This window comes from Lactuca virosa, chromosome 2 (genome assembly GCF_052849685.1).
Source record: "Lactuca virosa cultivar CGN04683 chromosome 2, Lactuca_virosa_CGN04683_v6, whole genome shotgun sequence".
Classification (NCBI taxonomy): domain Eukaryota; kingdom Viridiplantae; phylum Streptophyta; class Magnoliopsida; order Asterales; family Asteraceae; genus Lactuca; species Lactuca virosa.
In genome coordinates, this window is record NC_136427.1 from 280,098,015 (window position 1) to 280,109,689 (window position 11,675).

The window sequence follows — 11,675 nt, forward strand, 5'->3', positions numbered from 1 at the left end:
CTTCTTCATTTAAAGGTCAGCAAACAAGCACAATGAGCTCAATGATAACAAATGAGGCTAAGGTTTGGATGGGGGTCTTCTGAGGGTGATGGAGACTAAAGGTGGCCGAAATCCTAGCCTCCATATCCTTTATATAGGGCCCAAAGCCCGAATCTTAGGGTTTTGAACCCTAACTGTCATCGCGTCGTGGTGAGGGGCTAACCACGTCGTGGTCATTAAATGAATACCATGTTGTGGTACAGACCCTACCACGTCGTGGTATTAGGAAAATCCCAAAACCCCAATGATGCGAAACATAAGACTTATACCTAGAAATCGAAAGTTACATTTTTAAAAATGAAAGTTATAATAAGGGTTTATTATAAGTTGTTCTAATTTTTTAGGACAAAATCTATAAAAATTAATATCGTTTGATTTATTTAGTTTTGGTTAAACCATCATTTTTTTTCTAGTTTTAAAATTTTGATTTTTTATGTTTGTTAAAAAAACCATTACTTGAATTCTATAAAAACAACCATTATAATTCGATTTTTTTTCGATATAGCCATACAAAAATTGTTTTTATAATTTAGCATTGATAGATTGAAATTTTGAAAAACATTTATATAGTGAATTTAAAAAATAACTAACTGTCAATGGTTAAATTGGTAAAGCAGAAGGGAAATCTCCAGAAAAGTCCTAAAGTTTTACCATAATTTACGAAAAAGTCACAAACTAAATTTTGTTTACGAAAAAGCATAAATCTGGTAAAAATGACGATTTGACTCATTTTTTCCGGTTTACCGGTTTTATTACTTACCTGTTTCACTAAAGTCTCATTATTTTACCATAATTTGCGAATAAGTCCCAAAATAAAATTTACTGATGATTTGACCATTTGCTCTATGTAATATACATTTTACCAGTTTCATTGCTGACCCGGACGCCTAGTCATTAAATGAGATGATAAGATGAATATGTTGAGTTATATAATGCTACGTTTAGCATAAAACTTGATATCCTGATGTGTTGTATATCTTTTTGGAACATAAATGCATCCAACGAAGACTATAATAATTAAATAAACTAACAACAACTGCGTTATTTTTTACGTTTATAAAAAATATCACATTGTTTATCTAATCTTATGTAATCCAATATATTCATCTCATCAGACGTCAACTCATTTCCTGCTCTTTTTTCTTGGAAACACACATTTTATTGGTTTCATTGCTAACGTAGATACATAGTTATAAATGAGCCGATGAGATGTATATCAAATTTTACAGTAAATGTGACATAATATAACCCATCGTATTCATCTTATCAGCTAATTTAATGACTAAGTGTCTAAGTCAGCAATGAAACCGATAAATGTATGTTACATGAAGAAAAGTGTCAAATCATCAGTAAATTTTATTTTGGGACTTATTCGCAAATTAGAGTAAAATAATGAGACTTTAGTGAAACATATAAGTAATAAAACCGGTAAACCGGAAAAAAGGGGTCAAATCGTCATTTTGACCGGTAATTCATGTTTTTCCGTAAACAAATTTTAGTTTGAGACTTTTTCGTAAATTGGGGTAAAATTTTAGGATTTTTCTGGAGATTTCCCAAAGCAAAAAAAAAAATCCATGGTTAAACAAACAAAATTTCAAACTCAATGATTTTTATTTAATTTGGCTAATTTCTTTTAACGACAAATAAAACTGTTTATGCATATTTTTAAGAGATGTGAACTTACAATTTATAGACGAACCTTTTGTCACATAGTACTAAGCAAAATAGGTGATGGTGGATGACATCTCTACTTAGTTTAAGATTTTGGGTCACCCAATGATTAAAATAACTAAATTAAAGCATAATTATAAGGGTTTTTGTCTGGATTTTGAATCCCTTTTTCTGCTTTTAGAGTGAAACTTTATTTTATACTTTGTCTTTTAATGTTATCAGGTGTCCTTAAAATGTTGTTAAGAGACACACATGCATCTTTATTTTGAAATAAAATATATAAGTCTTTTGATATATACATTTCATAGTTAATAGTAACTAATTATCTAATATATAACATATTGTATAAAATCGGAAGAAAGAGAATTCAAAGGACAATATGCTATGCATATAAAAGGTGTAAAAATCTTGGGGAAACTTTTAAATTTTAGGTTGATCATAATCAATAACCTTATATTTAGAAATATATACAATAAAAGTTTATCTCCGTAGACCGTGTATTTATTTATCCGTACAATGGCATTAGTTGAATGACCACCACTTCACTAAAATTTAAGTAAAATTTGTGGAAAATAAAAAGTTCAAATTTAAAATTTACATAAATAATTCAATGTAGGCGGCATGTGGAGTAGATATCATCCGATATGATAAAATTTATGATACAAAATCGAAAAATGACCCAAAAAGTATACTTTTTATTTATTTATTTGCAAATTTGTAGTCAATCTTTTTAAGAAGTAAGAAAAAGACTGGATTTGAACCAAGAGCATTAACCTATAGTCAAAGCTTAAAACGAAAACTACGGCCAAGCAGTGGCGGATTTAAGAAGGTTGTACTTTGTAGGGGGCACATGGCCCCGATGGTTTAAAAAAATTTACATACAGATATGCATTTTCCCCCTCTAAAATTATATTTTTTACATAATTACATACAAGGCCTTTTTTCTTTAGCGCCCTCATCTTGAGTTTTGAAATTAAAGAAAGGGAAGAAAAGAAAACGAAAGGAAGCCTAAAAGAATTAATTAGTTGTATAACCTATGTTTCCAAGTTTGAAGAAAATTTATGTTCTGTGGTTGTAAAATACAATACATTTTAAGGGGAATAATAGTAAATTTGGCCTAATTCGTTCTTTCATTTCCATTTCCCTCTCAATAATATCACATTTGACCGGGTAAGGAAGAGTAACTGAACATGTTCTTTTCTGAATAATTCATTCTTTCATTTTTTTTTCTCCCTAAAAAAGCTTAACATTTTTTTTGGGATAATTTATTCCTTCATTTTTGTCCCTTAAAATAACTTTAAAACATAAATTTAATAAACTTAAATGCATTATGGATACAATTAATGGGCTCCATTACTTGAATGTTGATGCATCACAAACAAAGTCGTTAAAAGTTAAAAGCACTTGACCATGCTTTTTCCTAGACCAGGACCAGTCCAGTGTAGCAACCCGGTGGTCATAGATGGGACCAAATATTTTCAATGGACAAGTCCTCAACCCGTGAATTGAACACAGGACTTGAACTCTCGGTTATTTAATCATTAATATCTAGATATGAATATTTTAACACTGTAAATCAAAACTCTTAAATATAACGGTGGTTAATAATGTTAGCTGTTGGACAAAAGTTTCTTAACCGATGGATAGCAAGTGGTGGGAATAAAAGATACAAAGACCGATATTGATAATATACGTTTGGTTATAGATTTGATTAGATACGATGGGATGGGGGTTACGTTGTAATATCAGTCACTCAAAGAAGTCAATAACATGTTATACAGTACAAGACACCCTTCAAGTTTGAATCCTTGCACAAACGACACCAAATTTTGCAAAATTATGTATCAACCCCTACAAAGTACTTGTCTTTCTTTATCATCACACACTATTCTTGAAGCTGCTAAAGAGCAAAAACCCATGTCACTTACGGTTTTCCTTGACTGTAATTGCTGTTGTGATGACCTTTTGCAATGAGCAATCGCACTTTGTATCTGGTTTTCAATATCAGAACCTGTGTTGATGCTTCTTTGGTGAACCCGCAACTCATGATTAGAGCTGTTAGAATCACTCGAACTTGAAAACGATGAAGTCCCGGATGAAGTGTTTGTCGTGGAAAATCTCTTGATCGCATAAGAGAATGATCTTCGATGACGATGTCCATCACCCTTTTCTTTCTTCTTCCCGCTGGTTCTTGGAACTTTGTTTCTGGATTCTTCCGCACTCGGTTTACCGAAGAAAGACCTTAGATAATCTCTCGACGCCTTTAGTTTCAACCCAATAGAAGATTGTTTTGTCAACGTAAGCTTTCTGGTCCAAGATTTTTTAGGGTTTTCAGCTGTACTATGATCATCAAGAAAGTAGTCTTCTGGATTGAGTTCCCTACTGACCTGACAAGATTCCGTAGGTGAAACATTGCATGATCGGAATGGGGTGTTTGCGATAGGTGTAGCGTAGGGGCTAGTGTCTAATGGGGTGCTGAAGAACTCGTCGAAAGTGTCCATGCTTTTATCTTGTAGGAGCTTTTCCACCATTTGCAAGCGTGGTGGGAGATGAAGAGGGAGGAGTTTTCCTTTGTAGAAAAGCTCATCAGCTGGAGAAGTCGTGGTTAATTCTCTATCTGATGAGCTTGAAAACATCTGGAACTCGAACTCGCTTGGATTCGTGTGACAGAAAAGATTAAGAGTTTTGTACGAACTTACTTCCATATCTATGTATTCTTCTTGTTCTTCTTCCTTTTCGACATCATCGTAGCAAATTGACCCTAAAACCGAATCGACAGCCATCGCTAGGAAATCAGGCTAGACGATGTGGTGTTCAAGAGGGTGCTTTAGTATTTAGAGAGGGTATTATAGATGACAAATGGTGACGAAGCTATTATATAGGACTGGTCACCTTCATATATAGACACGTCAAAACTGCATCTTTGGTATGAATATTTAAATAGATTGATTATTATATATACTTCATTTTTCTTTGATCGGTACTATTGAAATTACACTTATAAACAATGCATAATCATTATACACTAAGTATCCAATATACATATACTCATATTATTACAAAGATGTACAAATATCACTAGGAAAAGCATAAATATATGTTCAAATAATACTTAAATGATGGCTGATGAAAAAATGTATATAATAATATAAAAAAGCATGCGTTGGTAAACACAAAATTGGAAACCATCCCATTGCTCAAAACCTGGTTTTGTGGTACGAGTGAAGTGAGGATGTGAAATAATGAGGTGGTGAGTGGCAATTGATCATATTTATTATATTATTATATGAATATATTAATATGAATAAAGAAAAGACGAGGAGCCAAATGCTTTTGCCAACTTTTTACTGGATTCCTGCTTTGTTTTTCAACCGTCTATTTTGTCAATTTCTCTTGCATTCAACTTTGATTGGAATTAAATAAAAAATTTCGCTATTAACAAAAACGAGTTTTTTATTTTTTATTTTATTTTATTTTTTATTTTTATTATTTTTTTTTTTTTGTAAAAATAAGCTTTTTTGCAAAAGTTTTTGTAAAAATAGAATTGTTTTAAAATGATAGGGTAAAAATGAGGTTCTTTTATATTTTGGTCCCACCAAATAACTTATTTCATTAATTTCAAAATGGACCTTCGTTTTTAACCATTTAATTTATATTTGATTTTTTATTTTTTTTCTTTTAAATTTAATTTAGCACCATAATAATAATAAAATATAATATCTTAAAAATAAAACTTTGTATAAAATTAAATACAACTAAAAATATTATTTTAGTTTAAAGTCTAGTATTGTATTTTAAACAAATCATTTTTTACACAAAATTTGATTTTAATTTATTTCACATTTTACACCATTTTTTGTTTACACACACACACACATATATATATATATATATATATATATATATATATATATATATATATATATATATATATAGAGAGAGAGAGAGAGAGAGAGAGCAACTGCATTATAAAATCTATTGATTATTTTCCATAAATTATATTATTAAGTACATTGTTTTTTAACGATAAATTTAATATATTTCTAAACTACTTTAAACATATGTTACAGACGAGACTTGAACTTTCTGATATCAAAACTTATAATCTTGTTTTGGATATAAATATTCATACGTACTTTGTCACTTCTGTCGATTATATTGGTCTATAATTTTGTTGGAGAACACCTACTATGTGAGGAATTATGGTGACTAGCAAAGTGAGAAGGTAAACTCGGTGATGCACAATGAGTCTTAATGAGGAATTTAATGGCGTCAAGACAAATCCTTAGCAACAACCCGTTCCTAGGTTTCACCCTATTATATATACCATTATGATATGAAATTTTGGTTAGATTGGGTGAATCATTTCCAGGCATGAATATTGTACCATCAATGAAGAGTGTGCATTTACCATCTTGCTTTTTTAGTCATCATAAATCTCATTGTGGTGTAGATTTTCTCCAATGAAATTCTAACTAGAATGATCATTAGAAGTGAGGAAGTATGGTTATGAAATATCGAGGATGATTTTATTGTTTGGAAAATACAAAACTATGTATGAATATTTATATACGAAATTAAGATGGTAAGCCTTGGTATATGATCATGACTAAAGCAATTCTACTTAATAGTACATATGTAAATAATGATCTCAACAATTTATTTAACAATATAATTGATTGAAAAAACTAATAGATCTTATAATGTATTTTGAGAAGAGCACATACATCTTATTACATAAAATTTGGTGTAAAATTGAAATAAATTAAAATCAAATTTGATGTAAAAAGTAGTTTGAGTAAATACTAAACTTTAAATTTAAATAATATTTTAATAGTATTTAACTTAATATAAAATTCAATTTTTTATTGTATTATATATATATATATATATATATATATATATATATATATATATATATATATATATATAGACACAAAAGTTTAAGGAACAATATACTTTTACTGGATCTTACTTTGGCCACATAATTTTTGAAGTTTGGCAGTTTACCTCCCTTTGGCTTTGGGTAATATCATTTTGGCCACATAACGTTTTAATATTAATATATGTTGTTAGATGTGCTTAGTCATCACCTTTTGCTCTCCTCCATGGTCAATGTCTGCCCATGTGTTGTCTTCACCTCCTCTAAACAGACTTCTAGACTCCACAAAGCGAGATTGATCCAGACGCCGTAAACGTTAATTACTTTCGACCAACATGTCTTTCCCCCTTCAATCTCCTTCTCCGACGTGTTCTTCCTAATCTATGTGACAACCGGGAAAGTACCGTCAGTAGAAACATAAATGTAATAGCTTAGTATTGTAAAGTTTGATTTACGAGATAATAAAAATCAAATATACTGTTACATTTATTATTAAATCGACTCTTAGACTTAAAAATAAGCGTCCAAAAAGTTGTACCATCTTTTAAAATGGTTAATTTAGTTAGAAAGTACTCGTTGACGTGATCCCGAAGATATAAAATTCGCAAAAATCCGACTCCAAATGGAGAATTTATGGATTTAGTAAAAAAAATCAACCGCATAATTAAAGTTAACTACGTCAAAACAACGTCAAAACAGTACTTAGATATTGGTTGAATTTTAGCTAAAAGTCCAAAAATGAGATTCATAGTACTCCTTGAGATATAAACTTTCAGATAAAGAATGCCGAAAACAGAATCCGTATGAGAGAGATATGATTTTTATAAAATCATTATTTTTACCTTCGTTAGACATAAAAATAAAAACTAAAACTAGCTAAAACAACATAAAGGAGACTTGTAGTACTCTTGGAGATCATCACATAGATATAAAGAGGGCTTAGGTCGGAGCTCGCACGAAAGAGTTATGATTTTTACAAAATCATTTCATGTGTGCGAGGTGCGCACCTATGCTTGTCACGTCCCTGACACCATATTCGAGTAGATTGCGAGAGATGTGGCCAATTGGTGAGGTGACACGTGGAATTCTCTGAATGGAGCCACGATGATCACGCACGACGCACACAGATCCTTGCCCCGCGCGCACCCCAAAACCATGCCTATAAATAGAAGGCAATGTAGAACCATTTTGAACACCTTTCTCCGAGTCTCTCTCTCTCCGCCTCGAAGTTGCTGCTACCCTAGGCGGTCCCCGGAGTCCTGAGCCCGATTTAACCCTACATCAGCGAGTTGAAAACATAACTTTATAAATAGAAATAAATATATTAAACAGTTTAAAAGTTTTAGCTTTAAAATTTTAATGGTTACATACAACAACATATTAAACTAATAAATTAAGTATAATATATTAAAAGTTAAAGACATAACTTTATAAATATAAATAAAGATATTATTTTAATATTGAAATTTAGTTTATATATGATTACACTTTAGTTTTGAAATTTAGTTTATATATGATTACACTTTAAATTAAACATAACTTATAATCATTATTAGAAAGCAACTGAAAAGTCATGAGAGTTTCAAATGAATGTGGTGAAAGAAAAAATGTTTCCTTTATAAGTATATAGACGAATATCCGCGCATTGGGCGGAATAAAATTATATAGTTAACATTTTAGTAATCATGTCATTGAAAATATTTGTCATTTATATAACTAAAAAATAAGTATTATTACATTTAGACGTTTAGTTATTTTAACATTATAATTAATTTGAACAATAGATAATATAACACTTACTAAAATCGAAACATTTAATGATATCTACTCACGCTTTACGTGTGTATAAAATTAGTTATATTTCTTATCTATTTTAATTAACTAATGTAATGATTTATTAATTTTAAAGAAAAATTGACGACAATTTAATTTAATCATGATGATTATTTAAATTATCAATCATTGTTTGTGTTGTAACATAATTTAATTTACAACTTTATGTTATTTTAACTATTACTATTATAAATTAATTTTAAAATAACTTAACTGAATTTCAGTTATTATAAAAAATAGTTTTTGGAGATCTTTTAGTTAATTTTACTTTTAGATTTATGTTCTTTTACGTTTATTGTATTTAATATTTTCCTTTTAACCCTTGTAAAAAATATACATTGAGTTTTTTTAAAACTTGATTTGATATTTTACTTTAGGTTTTAAATTTTACACTATTTCTAAGTTTGTTTGATATATTAATTTAGGTTATGCATTTAACACTATATCGAAGTTATTGATAATTCAAGAAGTCTTCCATTTATGATAATATTTATAATTAATAACATATTTAAGTTAGAAAGTCTATTATAGAGAAATATGAAAAGTTTGAAGTTTCAATTTGATGTTGTGAAAAAAAATGATTCCTTTATAAGTATACTATGATATATATATATATATATATATATATATATATATATATATATATATATATATATATATATATATATATATATATATATATATTAATGAATAAAAATATAAAGCAACCATATAAGTGTAAATGCGTGTTTGACACAAAGTTTTTAGAAACGTTTGGGAGTTTCTAGCTTTTAGCTTTTGACAAAACGCTTTAGTTTAAACAAAAAACTTTGTTTGGCAGTACGAACATTTAACTTTTAGTTTAAACAAAACGCTTCAAATCTAAAAGTTACTTAATGTGGCGTTTAACAAAATGCTACTGAGCTTTTGAAATCAATTTCCATAATTGCTCTTAAAACTATATTTATATATTTATTTTTTTTAAACAATTGTAATTTTATGTAATTTTATATATTTAAAAAGCTCCAAGCTGTTTTTGCTAAACACTCATATAACAAATAAAAATTACGACTTCCAGCTACCAGCTACTCGTTACGCGTTACTAGCTACACGCTACAACTACTTTCGCCAAACACATCATAAATAGAAAATACACACAGTGAAACAATTCCATTCAAACATTATACCACATGTAGTTGAGCTAAGAAATTTATTTATTAAAACAAATGTTAACTTCTAACTTTATATCTAAACAAATTTTAGATGAAAGGAACAAATGGATCGAAGCATAATCAGGGTATTATGTGTTATTATGTATGTGGGTGTTGTGTGTAAAGGATAAAAGGAACAAAGGAAAGGTAACTTATATTTTTTATTATTTATTTATTATTATTATTATTATTATTATTTTTTGCAAATGGATACAGTCCCATATAGCTTATCGGTAAAAAGTATTTAGATATATGGTGGCTATAAAAGGAGATAAAGCATTCCAACACACTAATAAACCTTGTTATAATGAACCGGCAGAGCAAAATGAAGCATAAGGTTTTGGCGAATCAGCTAGTTTAGTCAACCGGTTGGTTAAGTTGAGTCATCCGGTTCTAAGTTAGATTGAGTTTAATCAACCGCAAAAAGACCGCAATAAAAACCGAAGTACAAAAAACCACAAAAACCATACAAAAAAAAAAAAAAAAAAACAAACAAACAAACCGAACTGCACGGTTTCTAAACATCAATAACCGAAGTTGTGGTTTTCGATTCGGTTTCGGTAAAAAACTGCATCAAACCGCACCATGTTCACCTCTAGCAATCGTGCAGTCGAAATATCGAAGATGCAATGAGAAGGAAGGAGGCGTCGACGTTTGTGAAAGAAAGAAAAGAGGAAAATGAGCGAATTATCATAGAGGGCAAAAGAAGAATGAACATTTTTTTTAATTCAAACACAACTTCACATCTGAAAAATTAGGAGGCATTTAACAAATTAAGAGGCATATATTCGGGTATCTATATTATGTTTATTCGGTTCTCAGATTATTCGGTCCAAGTTACCTAAATAAGAGCTTATTCGGTTCTAAATACCCAACCCACAATTGAAAAGTCATTTAATTTTAATCTTGATTACTTTCCCTCATTAATTGCTAGTAACCCTTATTTGATCGAAGTCGAACTCGAACCCGTGCCGTGCATTCCTTGGCCCCCTCTATGATCAACAAAAATCGAAATCACGATTCACACTTCTGTCCTCGTTGTTCACAACAGAAAAAAAAAACTTATGCTCATCTCGTCGTTTCAAAATCGACCAATCTTCTCAGCTATTGCCAAACTCGAAATCACTTATGTCGATCCTTCCTCTTGTTTCAGACTTTCAGAAATCGACATTTCCTATTGTCTCTAAAGATTCACGAATTCCTACTTTATCTAGTCATGGAAAATTGGGCTCCAACTCAAGAAACTCAAGTAAGCAATTAATTCTCAGTATGTTAATCTACCATGTATACTTTGCATTATTTTTAACTAACAAATTTGTTTCTTTAAAAGATTTGTTATGGAATCATAAGCTATAAAAGTCATAAAAAATACAATGTTTATAATCATATTATAAATGTTATTCGGGTTATAGAATCCTAATATGGTTTATTCGATTCTTTTCGATTATATTAGGTCCTTAATCATCTTGTACAAGTTATTTATGTAATAACCGAACCAAACCAATTGATACCCGAACCGAGCCCGTATTAGTTAATCGGTCCGGTTTTAGGTTCATTCAATTACCCTTATTCGGTTTTCGGTTTATTCGGGTTCGGATTGATTCGGTTCGGTTCCAACCCGAATAACATCCCTATGTAAAAATGTGAGAGTTTAAAGTATATTTATAGAATATAAAAAAGAAGAAAAATATTTAAAAATTAACCATTCAACCATCATCAGCAACCCTATAACCATGGCTGGGACACCCTAGCGGCGCCAACCTATGAGACATGGTGTTCCCCGTGATGTTGATCAGCAACATCATCGCCCAGTATGGTGCCGCTTTAGTGTATCAGATAACCGGTGACGTGCAAGAAATTTTACATAGCCAACAAAACAAAGGATGTCTTGCGAGAATTAAACTTTTCATTGACAAAAGAGGAAGCAAACAAATCGCCAGAATTTAAGTTTATGTTCTTTTGTAGAACAATACATTATACAAGGCTAATAACTACTTCTTATATGACATACCATGCCATTTTATTTCAATTTGTAAGTTGAACAATCGTATTCTTATAGA

General features: G+C 30.1%; 1 protein-coding gene across 1 annotated transcript; it reads right to left on the reverse strand.

Moving 5' to 3' along the window:
- Positions 1-3,352: 3,352 nt before the first annotated feature.
- On the reverse strand, positions 3,353-4,559 carry MAKR4 (membrane-associated kinase regulator). Its single transcript, XM_079076192.1, has one exon. It carries the CDS (start codon positions 4,491-4,493, stop codon positions 3,555-3,557), a length of 939 nt encoding a protein of 312 aa, XP_078932318.1. The 5' UTR covers positions 4,494-4,559; the 3' UTR covers positions 3,353-3,554.
- Between the last annotated feature and the right edge of the window lie 7,116 nt (positions 4,560-11,675).

Coding starts and splice junctions, on each gene's coding strand:
- MAKR4 (XM_079076192.1), bottom strand. CDS start 4,493: ATGGCTGTCGATTCGGTTTTAGGGTCAATTTGCTACGATGATGTCGAA.